The sequence below is a fragment of the Protopterus annectens genome, chromosome 9.part0, assembly GCF_019279795.1.
Source record: "Protopterus annectens isolate FY-2018-M chromosome 9.part0, PAN1.0, whole genome shotgun sequence".
Lineage (NCBI taxonomy): Eukaryota > Metazoa > Chordata > Ceratodontiformes > Protopteridae > Protopterus > Protopterus annectens.
This window is the reverse complement of record NC_056743.1, coordinates 1,388,411,790-1,388,426,868: the sequence shown is the minus strand read 5'-3', so window position 1 is coordinate 1,388,426,868 and position 15,079 is coordinate 1,388,411,790. Positions and strand designations below refer to the sequence as shown.

At 37.5% G+C, this 15,079-nt stretch overlaps 1 protein-coding gene across 1 annotated transcript in view; it reads right to left on the bottom strand.

The window, feature by feature from the left end:
- Positions 1-15,079, bottom strand: part of LOC122812083 (uromodulin-like) — a 763,298-nt gene that overhangs the window by 197,977 nt on the left and 550,242 nt on the right. The window contains exon 12 of the mRNA XM_044084352.1: positions 4,027-4,056. Coding sequence (XP_043940287.1) covers positions 4,027-4,056 — 30 coding nt within the window. The remainder of the gene's footprint in view (positions 1-4,026; positions 4,057-15,079) is intronic.

The following is a 15,079-nucleotide window of genomic DNA, read 5'->3' as shown; positions in this document are numbered from 1 at the left end:
ATATCTAGGGATTTTTTCTGTGGAATATACATGACTGTCTGATGGTGCAGAACAACAGTAAATTCATAGGTGTGTACTAGGCTAATGACCACAAGGCACTTTTTAAGCTTAGCCATGCATTCCAAATCTGTAACAAGTTCTGACACCCTTGCTAAGTGTAACCAAAGGCTTGAGAGATGAAACATTTACAAACAGGGACCTGGGATCTGAACCATTTACAGGTTGCCTGTGTCCATTAGAGACATAGGTACCAAACCAGAGTTGAATTTCCTGTTCCTCATCTAATTGTCCAAGTTGCACTTGAATTGTGTTAGGGAGGAACTTTGCTTTATATGGATAGGGAGCCTGTTCAGAGATGGGGTAGTCTCTGGGATACATACCTGTCTCTCCAGCAAGTCCTATTTATATACAGGCAAGGTTTAAGTCTTTAGAATAGGGAATTCTGGTGCTGTTCATTTTGTGGATATGCAGGAAGTCCATCAGAGTGGGGTCTTACAATACCCTGTATGCCAGGCATAGATCTTCCCTAAAAAGCCTGTAGGAGACAAAATACAAGGATAGGGCCTTGAGGTGGTCTACATAGTACATTTTATTTACATCCTGTACTCTTTTAGTGAATAAGTTATGTGGATGTTCCAATTGCTGGATGCATCTGGTTAGGTATATACCAAAAGAGGCATTGTACTCAATGACAGGTCTGATGAATGTCAAATACAGTGGGATAATGACATCCTTGGACCTAGATGTCATACCTTTGTTCATAAATTGTACAACATGGAATGATTTCCTCACTACAGTAGACACGTGATGGTCAATTGTTAGATTACTATCTATGTGTGTCCATAACTACTAGATCATCTCTAAGGGGTATGTCAATATGACAGTTACCAGGGGTGGATGATTTCCTGATGTATGCTATTATGCATTTATTGCCATTTAGCTTTAGTCCATGGCTCTGACACCAGTTGTTTGTCTGTGTCAGCCCTTCCTGGAGAACATTGTGTCAATGTGGGATTCAATGACAGCTCCTAATTTGTAATCATCTGAAAATATAGTCAACCAGAGACCATTGACATTGGCCTTGACTTCAAAGAAGTAAGTGTCAAAAAGGAGGGGTCCAAGGACAGATCCCCGAGAGACTCTGCTTGTGACTGACCTGTTTGTAGAGGTGGACTCCCCAATTCTAACTTCATAGGTCCTATCTATGAGGCAATTGGCTATCCACTGGGTAATATAAAAGTTTGTACCTAACCTCTTGCGTTTGTCAACAATGCCCAAGTTGGGTATTGTGTCAAATGCCTTGGCCAGGTGAAGGTAGGCAGTGTGAACCATTTTGCTCTCATCCATCACTTTGGTGACCTTCTCAAAGAAGTCCACTAGGTTGAGTAGGCATGACCTGGCCTTGACAAAACTAAAATGAGTTGGACCCAGTGTCTGGAGTTGGACTATATCACTATTGATCACTTCAATGATAATTCTTTCCATGGCTTTATATATAAGACTAGGGAGACTTATGAGTCTGTAGTTTCCAGGATCTGTAGATGGGCCACGTTTGTGCAGAGAGATGACTGTTGCTGTTCTCCATTTATGAGACATGAAGCCTGTTTGGAAGCTACAGTTAAATAGCAATTCCAGAAGGCCTGATAGGTCATGTTTCTTGCTATTTAGATGGCATCCTGTGATATTGTCTGGGCCCATTGATGCAGTGTTCTTGGCCATAGAGAGTTGTTACACCAGATGCATATGTGCTACCTGTTCAGCTTATGCACACACTGTATACATAGGTGTTTGACAACATTAACAACATGTATCTCATTGGTACCAGGGTGGATTGTGCCAAAAGATATATGCCATGCACAAAAGGCAAGTAACCTGTGTTGTCCATACTGTCACATTCAGGTATAGTAGTGTCACTACTAACACCTCCTGCAGACATTACAGTACCAGAACAGTGTGCATGATTAGCCTCATAGAGTGTGGATGTATCTTAATAGTTGTCAAGTGTGTGTGCAGGGTCATCTGTTATCACTCCATATCACATACATTACGTCAGAGGCATGGGATTACTGGTGGTATTATTCTGATAGTGTTCATGATTGTGGTTGGTTCTTGTAATGTTTCCCATGATCCTTTACCTGTGGACACCCTATTGGACACCTTTGCTGAGACTACACTCATATTCAGATATATCATTTTGCACAGCTTCCCAATATGTACCTTACCCCAACTGTATGTCAGATTCCTGATAGATGTCCTCTGCATTATTCATATAAGTATGCTTATCTCACACAGATATCCTCCCCATTGTAGACAGAGTAAACCAAGAACCTTGAAAAATTCCAAAATTAGGCTAGAAACCATGTCTCAGAGACCACCAGTAAAAACCACATGAAATTTTATTGTATAAAATCCAATATCAAGCGCTTTCATCCAGTGGAACAATGACTTCATCAAAATACAAAAAAAATGCAATTCTCACATTCAAATACTTCCTCTCCCAGTCACATGATTAATCAAGACCAATCAAAGCCCCAGTTACAAATTCATTTGCATCAAGTATGAGTCCACAAAATAAGTCTTGTTAAAGAAACATACACTTAAATAAAAAGAAGAAAAAGAGAAGACTTTGCATAACCCAGAAAAAAATCTTAAACATCATATGAACATAACCTTAAAACACTAGTCAGTGATAATACATCACTCAAACCTGTTGATGTTTGACCCCTTAATCTAACTGACAATTTAAGTTCACACAACTCAAATAAATCATCCCAATGTGCCCTTCTATTATTTTTTGTGACAGTATCTAAACCAAAAAATAAAAACATCTGAGTAGGAAATTTCGATAAATGTCTAAACAAAGTATTAGAATCCTTTTTTGTTTTTGCATCCAAAAATGTTCATATATTCTATCACAAAGTTTTCTTTTGTTTTTTCCTACATGAAAAAAAATCACACTCTTGACACTTGGCTAGGTAAACTATGTAAGAATTGTTGCAATTGCAATGAAAATCAGAGAAAATGTTCAACCCATTAACTATCCAAAGTCTTTCTCTAATATATGTTTGCATTGGGTGCAAAAATGGCACTTAAATGTGCCCCTCTTTTTATTTGTTGATGTCCCACTTACTTTCTCTGTTCTCATCTTCAAGGTATTGTTTTAAGGATTTACCTTTCCTAAATACCATTATAGGTCCTGCTCCCACTGTTTCTACAGCATTTTCATAACAAATGAAAGTTTTCCAATTATCTTTAAAAATGTTTAGAATGCTGTTACTATTAGCCATGTATGTGGTGACAAATTTATGGTGTTTACATCTGTGTCCCTATTAGATTTGAATGGCTCCTGGGCTCTAATGATATGGTACATATAACCCATGTTTCTTTTCTTTTTAACTTCATCACAAATAGTGGCAACTAGCTCAGTTGGATAACCTCTAGCTGTAAACATTGTAGTCAGTTTTTGACTCTCTACCTGGAACTGTTCATCCTCTGATACCATATGTGCTAAAAGCTCACTGTTCATTTTCTTTTTTGCTTTTCAGGATGACAACTAATGCAATGTCACATATTATTAGAGTATGTACTTTTCCTGAAAATGTTACTTATGATTCTCTGTTGGGCAACATCCTTAGCGATTTCAACAACCAGATAGTGTATTGTGATGAATCAAAAGTATAGGTACATTTAAAAAAATAGATGATAAATTCAAGTACTCAACAAACGTTTGTAACTCACTTAAGCCCACTTCCCAAGCAATAAACTGCATGTAGGATCTGCACGAAGCCTACATGGAGTTTGTTGAATCCTGGGGTGTGTCCTTTTATAGCACATTGTATTAACTTTTCTACTAATATAAGTTATTTTTCCCACCATCTGCTTAAATTTACTTATTTTAATTTTCTCTTTTATCAGTTGTTTTGTCATAAAGTACTATAATAAATGGAATAGATTTAATTTTTTTGCTGAAATTGCAATTTTAATATGTCAAAACACAATCAATTAAAATAAAAAAATAGATCTTACCTTTATCAGTAGATGATGAAGTTGAATTACCTGAAAATAATAAAAAAAAAAAAAAGATCACAATAATAACAAGTATTTATAAAGGACCTCTTTATCTTACTAGTCATTAAGATTAAATTTTGTTGTGTAACTAATTTATAGGTACTTTCTTAAGAATATTTATTGATGAATTATGTTTTGTGCACTCAGAAAATAAATGACAGTGTGTAAATGGATTTATGATTACTTCCTTAAGACTGAGTAAATACTTGATGGTTAAAAATCAAGATTCAGAAATAGATAACTCCTTTGAGTTTGTTAGGCCTCTGATTCAGAGACTGCTGTAATGTTATAGCTTTAAACAGCAGTGCTGTATAGTGCTACACTGATTTCAATGGTAAAAGTTGCATACAAATGTATCATTCATGGGTTGTGCTTATGATAAGTATCATGTGCACTTTTGAAATTTCTGCCAGGATTGGAATAGCATTGTAAAGCAATTCAAAGAAAAGCTCTACCATACCCTTTATAAAGTGATTGCATATCATCTTTTGAAAGCATGCACACATTCAATACTATGCCAGAAACAGATCTGTTAACCCCACAAGATGTTAAGTACTGCAAAGCTGTGTGTGTGTGTGTGTGTGTGTGTGTGTGTGTGTGTGTGTGTGTGTGTGTGTGTGTGTGTGTGTGTGTGTGTGTGTGTAAGCAAACATATGCTTATTTACATGTTTGTAGTTACCTGTGCAACTATGCTGAATGTTTTTGGAGGGGATCACTAGTATGGCTCCCTGTACCTTAACAGCATTCAGTTCAGAGCCATGATAACGAACTGCTAATTAGATGCTACTCCACGTGGCTTTATCACAGTTCTAAATCCCATTATATCCCTGTCACACTATTGGACACTGTGGTATTGCCCACATAGTTCTGGTAGTGATATGCTTTCTGAATCCCAGCCTATTTTTTTCTGTGTACTCAGCTTACTAAATGTTAACAAAAAATGGTTTATCCACTTTTATATTTTATGGTTATTTGCATTCTTAACAATAGTCATAACAACAATTTCAAAACTGCAAGTCATGGAAATGCATTAATGGGAAAAGAGAGACTAATCATCTGGAAAAGGAGATTATGTGTTCAAAATCTGAGACTACAGAATCTAGGATTATTCTATGTATTCTGAGGTACACTGTTCTCAGTTTGAACACAAAAAATCAGATATGCTGGGGGAGCAGTGTTTTATGCAGGGGTCTTGTTTCCCTGCACAAAATTGTTTAAAAGGAATATAGTATGATATGTCAGTCTGTCTTGTTAGTGGATTCATTGTTTAATTTTTCTAATTACAAGACTTGCAGTTACATGTGCTGCGATTACAGTCAGGAGCCAGTAGTTTTTGATGTTTCTATATTTTGTGTGTACTGACAACTCAGTAAATGTTAAACAAAATGGTTTACTTTCATCTTTTAATTTTCACGGTATCAGCTTCCTACAATATTACTAAGATTTAAAGCTTAATTGTTTAAATTCTTATAATGAATTATTTTGGCATTCTTTAAGTAATTTGAAAATTAATCCTAGATGCTTGTAAACTTGTCTTAACTCCTGGTGTTCCTATCACCATCTCAATTGTTACTCCAATGTTTTCATCAGATCATTTGACTTTGAGTGTTTCTGTTAATGTGCCTTCTCAATTTTTCTTAAACTCTTCCTCACTGTTTGCAGGAAGCTCCACACGATTTCTAATCAGAGTTTAACTATTTCCCTTCCATCTTTATCTCTTCTCCTTTCTGATGACCTTAACAAACTTGTCGGTGCTTACAATGCCCAGTTAACCCAAGCCTTAGACAAGATTGTTTCTGTTTAGGTCACGTAGTAAGACTAACCCCTTGTGATCGTTGATTTAATCCACTGTTAAAATCACTAAGGTTGCTGGTCACAAAGTAGAATGAAGGTGGCAAGATATTGTCACCTTAAAAGATGAACTTGCTCTTGAAAATAATTTTGCATATTACCATTCTGAGGTCTGCCAACTGAAATTTGCTTACTTATCTAGGCAGATTGCCCTGTCTGCTAACTGCTCTGATGCATCTTTTTTCAGTGATTGGTAATCTGCCTATCCCAAAATGTCTTGGTACCAGGCAGTTATGTTTATCTTCTGCTAAACATTCATGGATCTTCTCTTCTCTTCTCTTCTCTTCTCTTCTCTTCTCTTCTCTTCTCTTCTCTTCTCTTCTCTTCCTAGTGTAATATGTCATGTAGTTGGTCCATAGGTTGCCTTCTTCTGTTATTACTGAGAAAAAAATCACCATTCTTGACATTGAAGACCTGTATACCATTTTTCTAACATGAGTTCTTCCATCTGTTCACTGGCTCTATGTTCATCAAGGCTTCTGATAGCATCCTTCAAGGTTATTGGACCATTGATACATAAGATTATCCCCACCTCTCTTAGCAGAATTCTATTTCCCTCTGTTTTAAAGGAGGTTCTTGTTACTGTAATCCTTAAAAAGGCTAGAAAATATTCTGAAGATCTTGGTAACTATTGTCCCATTTCTAACCTAGCTTTGCTTGTCAAGGGTTTAGATAAAGAAGTGTACCTTGACCTGGATGGTTATTTGAGCAATCATGTTTTCCACTCCAGTCAGGTTTTAGGGCTAGTCACAGTATTGTGACTGTTCATACAACTCCTAGTTGCAAGTTATCAGTGTTACTATTCAGTTTTGCTCCTTCCTGATTACTCTCATTGGCATTTGTTTTGGTTGACCATTCTATTCTCTTAGACCAAATGGAGCACTACTGTGGAATTTCTGTTATAGTTCTTGATTGGTTTGCATATTACTCATCCAGGCTTACCCAGAGAGTGACTTTAGGAGTTATTTCCCCCTCTATCTATCATCTTTTATGTGGGGTACCACAAGGCTCCATTCTTGGTCCTTTATTGTTCAGCATTTATTTACTGCTCAAGGTGACCTTATTCATTTGAAAGGTCTACAATATCATTGTTATGCTTATAACACACAGTGTTACCTCTTCTTCTGGATTCTGTTTCTGCCCTTACTTCCCCTTCCTAAGTCATTAAGCTTATCAGTGATTGGATAGTCAGTAACAGGCCTAAACTCAACAACTCAAAAGACTGTTGCTTTGATTGTGCAAGCTGCACTAAGGGACTCACCCCTACCAGTTGTCACCTGTTATTTTATTATCAGGGTGACAAACTTATTTTTATGTTGAAGGTAGTGATCTCATTGTGATTTCTGATGACAGACTAAGACATAAGGAACATTTTTCTGCTGTTAAGTTGTTCTGTTTCCAACTGTGGAACATCACCCTTATCAAGCATATTTTTCCTCCTGCTGATCTTCCACCTGAAGGTTCATGCTCTTGTATCTTTATGCTTAGACTATTATGATACTTTTTCTTGGTTCCTTGACTTTCTCCAGACACACCTTTGACTTTTACAAGATTCTGTAGCCTGACTTTTGACAGGAGTCTCGTGTTAAAATTATAGTACACCAATTCTGTGAGACCAACAGTGGCTCCAGATTACACAATGGAATATCTAAAACAATCTTTTTCGGGCCTTGCCCTTTAAGTCCTTTGTCTTCCTTATTTAAGGGACCTTTTACTAATGTACAATCCTACTAGACCACTTCCCTCAGGCTCTAAGGTCCTTCTTGTAATCCTGTATCACACTCTTGACCCCTCTAGTCATTGTTCCTTCAGTAACCAGGGCCATTTTCTATTGAACCTCCTTTCCACATGGCTTTGTGAATCACCAGCACTGGCAGAATCTTAAAGGGATGTAAACTCCCATTTGTTTGATCTTGCTTACATTTAAATATTTTGTTTAACCATTTTGATGTTTTTATTTTAACTTCATGTACATTTGTTACTTATTGTATAATCTGTCTTTAAAGTCTGTTTGTATATGTGTTATTTTTTAATTTGCATAATGCCTGAATTGAGGCACTTAAATAAATTTGGACTAGATGTGTTTATGTATAATTACAACTGTCATTACAAATAAAGTACTTTTGTCACAGGTATGCCCTCCTTCCTGTTGTTAAGCATGTCCCTTTCAGAACAGTTCTATATCCAGAGCCATAACTGGGGAGAAGTAGAGTAGCTGCAAGGTGTCAGGGGGCATGATCAGTCATTGTCGATGATGGGGTAGTACTGTACCACCTTCATCAATGAATGATGAAACAGTATGCATTCGTGTTCATAGCTGAAACATTGACATTCTCAGTGTGCTGTGATTTAACTGTAGCAAACTTAAAAACTGCTTTTTTTTTTTTTTTTTTTTGCTCTTCGACTTTGAGTTAACAGTTCAGATATCAGCACAGGGCACCTGATGACGTATTAGTATTCTACCCATATTAATCTCACTTAGTTAACATGATGAACGATATACTAGAGTTCTGCAGATTTTCAAATGGGAAATTGTAGAAGGTCCCTGACAGAGAAAAAAAGGCCTATGGATCAAATTAGAGATGGATATTGTCACTGCACTCAACTATCACTTAAGGCTTTATTTGCAAATTCACTTCCCTGTCATTAATTCATTTAGGCATCATTTTTTTTAATTTATTTGTCAGATAAATGAGTGGGTCCAAAAAACATTGTATGAAAATAACAAAAGCACATCACAAAAAAAAAAAAAACTGAGTTATGAGCTATGCAGTGAAGCAAATAAATCACAAGACAATATTGCACAAAAGATACATTTTTCAGTTTAGGAACAAACAAAAATACTAGGGAAAATCCATTTTCAGAGTATTCTTTTTGAGTTACTGTTTTACTGCCTTAGTTAATGTCATGTTTATTGTATGTATCTTTATTTCACTTGTGCCCCTAAGTTTTTTTAAGAGCCACGTTCTAGATTCATTTCCAGCTCTGAGCAGCATCCTGTAAATGGACAAGTCGAGAACTCAGCCCTGGAACAGCAGTGGCACTTCTGTGATTTAGATTTTAGGTTGAGCTATACATGTTTGTATATTATAAATAGCTGATTAATGACAGCTCTTATTAGTCTAACGCTATAGATGTAACTGAGATGATTCTACTATAAGCACTTGGAACCAATGAAAGAAATCATGTACTACTGTGACTAGTTGTTTAACAACAGATCAGCATTATGCTTTTCACTTTGTATGGTATAGGTAAGTGGTGATTTAACAACTTATAAGAAGGGCCTCATAGGTACTGGAAGGGCCAGTATTGCACCTGTCACTCACCATATATTGTATTATAGCACATAGAATGGGAAGAGTGGCAGGCAGTATTTTGAAACAAAACTGTTATGAGAAATCTACTTTCTGCATTTTTTTTATTAAATATGTTTTCTACATGGGAGAGAGTCTAGACAAAGAAGAAAGCTGCTTGTAGGTAGTTTGTTTATTTTTCCCCTGTATTAAATAGATTTAAAAGGAAAACACTGAAAATTCAAAACAGAAGTAACTGTATACAATACGTAGAGTGCATGTCAAGAAAATTAAGTCAATTAAAGATTCAGCAAATATCACTCTGTTATAAAAATATGTAATGACTTTCATACAGTTATTGTCTTACATAATCTTTCTGAGCAAAGCTATATGGGTTTGTAAATAAAAGAGGTATCATTATTTAACCACCTGTCTAGTAAAGTAGTTTTTTCCACAGATTCCTTGTAAGAAGCTTGGGAAATGTCCTTTTTTTTTCTTCCTGATGATCTCCTTCTATGTTACTTCCCACTTTGAAAATAAAAAATCATCAAAATCTGGATAAAACCTCTTTCATCTTTTAGTTATATTTCCTTAACATAACCAAGATAGTTTATAGTGGAAAACAGTTTTTTTTTCTATTTGTCTGGAAATCCTCTGGAATGTTGAACAGAATTAATGATTTGTTTAGGATAAAATTATCAGACCATAAGGCCTGGAGGAACGTAGTTGTCTTTTCCCAAAAACTAATTAAAGGAAGTTTGTGGTACATAATAATTTGACACTGTACTACTGAAAAGATGCCTTCATATGTGAGCATAGCAGAGTGAATGATTGTATAGTAAAGCAACCAACAAGAACCAAATGGATAGACTTGCCAACCTGAATATGGAGTCACTTAAACATGCAGTGAAAAACAAATGCTTATTAAATTTGCTTTCACGATCAGTCCTGTACAACACTGTGTCATTTAGTTTAAGCATTAGGAACTATATATTAGAATTTCTTTATTAAGATACTTTATTAGTACTAGTTAATGTATATTTTTTGTTTGTTTAAACATTAAGATTGAACAAGATGGGCTCAGTTGAGTGAAACCTATCATTTTTGTCCTTCAGTTAAGTGGCACCCAGATGGTCATTACTGGAAGGCCACAACGTTGTATTGATCAGCTTTTTAGCATTTGCCTGATTTACTTTGTAGACTGAGTGTTGTGTTAGAGTTGGAAAATACAAGGAATGTGAGATTTGTGTTTCTTTCTCACTCCCTTTTCTCTTAGTACAACCATTCCAACATGCAACTCAGGTAGACTTCCTCCTGGTAAGGAAAGGGCAGGGGGCAGAATCAATGATTGCAAAAAATCATCCGAAGTGAAACAGTTGGCAGACAGCATAATCCACTGGTTTCCACAATCAGCTGCAAGCAGGTCAGAGAAGGATCTAGGTCAACAGAGACCAGGCTGAAGACCTGGAAGTTGATTGGAGAGAAAGCACAATAGTTGAAGGCATTACTCAGGATGCTAGCACCTCAATGATAAGAGGAAATAGGTGGAGTTGAAGAAGAATGGCATCACCTAAAAGCAGCATGTATAAGGACTAGAGAACAAATATGCGGCTGTGCCAGATAGCAAAATAAGGAAATCTGATGGCTGAATGTAGAAATCCAGGAAGTCATCAAAAGAAAGAAGAAGTGCAGTAAAAAGTGTGAGATAGAAAAGATGGACCAGGTTAAGAAACAAGACTGCTTGGCTAATACAGAGGCTAAGAGAGAAGTTGCAATAGCAAAGAAGATGGTCTCAGAGGCATTCTACCAGCTTCTGGAAAATGACTCAATAGATGGCACAAAGAAACTATATATCATGTTACAAGGCAAAGACAGAAAGACAAAAAAGATAGTCAGATGCCCTACATAAGGAATGCCAGAAGCAACCAGCTTACCAGTCCACAGGACATCAAAAGTAGAGGGAAGGAGTACTTTCATCATCTTCTAAATGAATAAAACCAAACAGAAGCTGTACTGCCCCAGACACAGCCTACAATGAAAGAACAGGAGGAGCCCACCTTAGAAGAAGTAAGAGCAGCACTAAGGAAAATGAAGTCAAGGAAAGCAGCAGACTCAGATGAAGTTGCAGCAGATATAATAATGATGCTGGGTAAATTAGGAGAGAAATTATTCCTGAGGGTACTCATATCAGTATGGAGAAAAAGGCATATCCAAGATGACTGGAGAATAAGCATACTAGTGCCAGTGTACAAGAACAAAGGAGACATTCACAACTGTGGGCAGTATAGAGGCATCAAACTCCTATCACACTGCATGAAAGTTGTGATGAGGGTGATTGACAAATAAATGCGCAGAGTAGTAGAAACTACGATGGGAGCTAAACAGTTTGGATTCAGATCTGGATGCATCAAAACTGATCCACTGTTTGCAGTGATACAAATAGTTGCGAAGAAACTAGAGACAAGGAATGAGTCCAAATGGGCATTCCTTGAGGTGTAGAAAACATATGACAAAGTCCAAAGAAAGTGGATTATGTCAGTTCTGTGGGAGTTCAAAATCCCAGAAACATTGATAGAATTAGTATAGGCTATGTACAAGGACCCAACAACTCAAGTACAAACAGTGTTTGGTATCACTGAGGGGTTCCCAGTGAGAATGGGTGCACATCAGGGTACAACACAGCTGCTATTCATGCTGGTGATGAAGTATATTAGCAAACAGATCTATCCCAGACCCAACCTATGATGAGAGAAGAACAGGAGCCCACCAAAGAAGAAGTAAGAATAGCAGGGAAAGCAGCAGGCTCAGATGGGATCAGAGCAGCTATGATAAAGTTGCTGGGTGAGATGAGAGAAATGGCTCCTGAGGGTACTCATAGCAGTGTGGCAAGAAAGACATATTCCAGATGACTGCAGAATAAGCATACTCATGCCAGTGTGTGCAAGAACAAAGGGGACATTCATAAGTGTGGGCAATACAGTGGTATTAGACTCCTATCACACTGCATGCAAGGATTGATAAATGGATACACAGAGTAGTAGAATGTAAGCTTGGAGATGACCAGTTCAGATTCAGGGCAGGATGCAGCACAAATGACCCAATGTTTACAGTGAGACAGATAGTTGAGAAGAAGCTAAAGGTTAGGAAAGAGTCCAATTGGGCATTTCAAGACTTGGAGGAAAGCATAGGACAAGGTCCCAAGAAAGCAGATTTGGAAAGATCTGCAGTGGTTCAAAGTCCCAGAAACACTGGTAGAATTAGTGCAAGCTATGTACAAGGACCCAATGACTCAAGTATGAATAGTGTTCGGTCTCAGAGAGAGGTTACCAGTGGGAGTGGGCATGCATCTGGGTTCAACTTCAATTTGCTGTATGCAAATGAAGTGGCATCACAGACAGACTCTGAGCAAGAACTTCAGCAAAGAATAGTGGAATGGAATGCAAAACTGAAGATACATGGGATGAAACTGAGTACAGATAAATTAGTGGTAATAGCAGAAAATTGTGTAAATCAGAAAAAGCTGAGAATTGATATAGAAGGGAAGATAATGGAAACAGAATAACAGCTTCAAGTATCTGGGAAGGGTGGTTGAGAAGAAGGGACATCTGAATGAAGAAGTCAAAGCTAGAATCAGAGAGACTGCAGCCAATTGGCATAGAGTATCAGGTGTAGTCTATGACAAAAGAATGCAAAGAAGATGAAAAGTAAGGTGTACAAGACAGTGGTGTGACCAGTCCTACTGTAAGGTACAGAAACCTGGGCAGTAAAGGCAGAGCAGATGAAGAAGCTAAGGGTGATGAAAATGAAGTGACTGAGACAGGTGGTAGGATGCATCCTCTGAGACAGATGACGAAATAAGGAAGCAGAAGCCAAAGTAGCTCCAATTGTAGAGAAGATCAAAGAGAACAGATTACGGTGGTTTAGGCTCATGTGCAAGAAAGAAGAAGACAATTTGGTGAAGAATATTTGGGACAGACAGGAAGAAGCAAGAATGTTGCAGCACTGGGGGTGGGGGTATGCAGGATTCTATTTGGCACATTCTGCACTCCGTCAGAAAAAAATGCAAACATGTAGATGCTAATGCACACAGATCCAGTTACTGCTAACTTCTAAATGTGGGATACATGTAAACTCTAAGGCATCATTTATGGAAGCAATTGACCTCTGATAACCCTGATATCTTTATGACATCACTCAACAGCTGTCTAGTAGTTCTTCATCCTTTTTAACTTAAAATTCCATAAGAAGGGAACTTTGCAATATCCATCATGCCTGCTGAAAAAAGGGTTTCTTTTATATGCCCCATGATTTGTTTCAAGTAACATGTGGCTTGGAATAGCTGGAATAAGAGCTCCTACCCTATTCTGATCTTTACTCATATAAGTTAATCTACATATACAATGATAGTGTTAATCACTGGTGGATTCTCAGTCATTACAATATAAAAAGCATTCTTGGTTACTCACACTAAAACTAACTATTGTGCTACAGACATAAGACAGGAATAGAATTGCCAATCGACTTCATTTGAAAATTTATTATACGTGTCAAAAAGATATCTTCAGGAGAACTTGTGAAAATTTATGCAGGGAACCTATTGATGAAGTCAGAGTACAGAAAGCTACTCAATTTCTAACAGTGCATTTATGATAAAAAATACATACCTCTCACTGCTAAACCACTGCACCACAACCACCCAATAACATTTAACACTTGTGGGCTTTCTACTTGAGAAGAATGCCAACAAATTTATAGGTCAAGTGCACCAATGTACCCTAAATGACACGGGAGTGGCTGCTTTGAACTGGGATAATGTGGGTGCTTGTTTGTTTAATTATTTATTTAAGTAAAGAACCATATGCTTATTTACTTAAAATAAAATAAAAAGATATGCTCACAAACCCCCTGTTTAATGCAACCACAGTGGTGGCACTTCATTCCTACAATGGCCATCAGCCTCTCTGGAGCAGCATACCCCAGACAACTACTTGTATCATCTTTATTATTATATGCCATTGTTTATGCTTTTCAACTGGTCTGTTTGTCTGTTAGCACAGAGCATTAAGCATTTAAGCTATTAATGAACTCTTTCCTGTATCGAAGGATACAAGAGTTTGAGATACCTTTCTTCACTTACCTATTGTGCAACTCTGAGAAGGTCACTTAACTAGGCAGTGATCCCAGCACACTTGAAAATGGAGTTGTGTCCAGTAATTTCATCCTGTTTATCTTCTTCTTCTTCTTTTGGCTGTTCCCATTAGGGGTCGCCACAGCAGATCACCTGTTACCATTAGTTCCTGTCCTCTGCATCTTGTTCTGTCACACCAACCACCTGCATGTCCTCTCTCACCACATCCATAAACCTTATCTTAGGCCTTCCTCTTTTCCTGTTACCTGGTAGCTTCATCCTTAGCATCTTTTTTCCAATATACTCAGCATCCCTCCTCAGCACATGTCCAAACCAACGTAATCGTGCCTCTCTGGCTTTGTCTCCAAACCTTCCAACCTGGGCTGACCCTCTAATATACTTATTCCTAATCCTGTCCACCCTCGTCACACCCAGTGCAAATCTTAACATCTTTAATTCTGCCACATCCAGCTCAAACTCCTGCCTTTTTATCAATGCCACTGTCTCCAACCCATATAACATAGCTGGTCTCACTACCCTCTTGTAGACCTTCCTTTTCCTTCTTACAGGTACTCGTCTGTCACAAATCACTCCTGACACTCTTCTACACTCACTCCATCCTGCCTGTACTCTCTTCTTCACCTCTCTTCCACACTCACAGTTACTCTGAACTATTGACCACAAGTATTTAAACTCATCCACCTTCACCACCTCTACTCCTTGCATCCTCACCATTCCC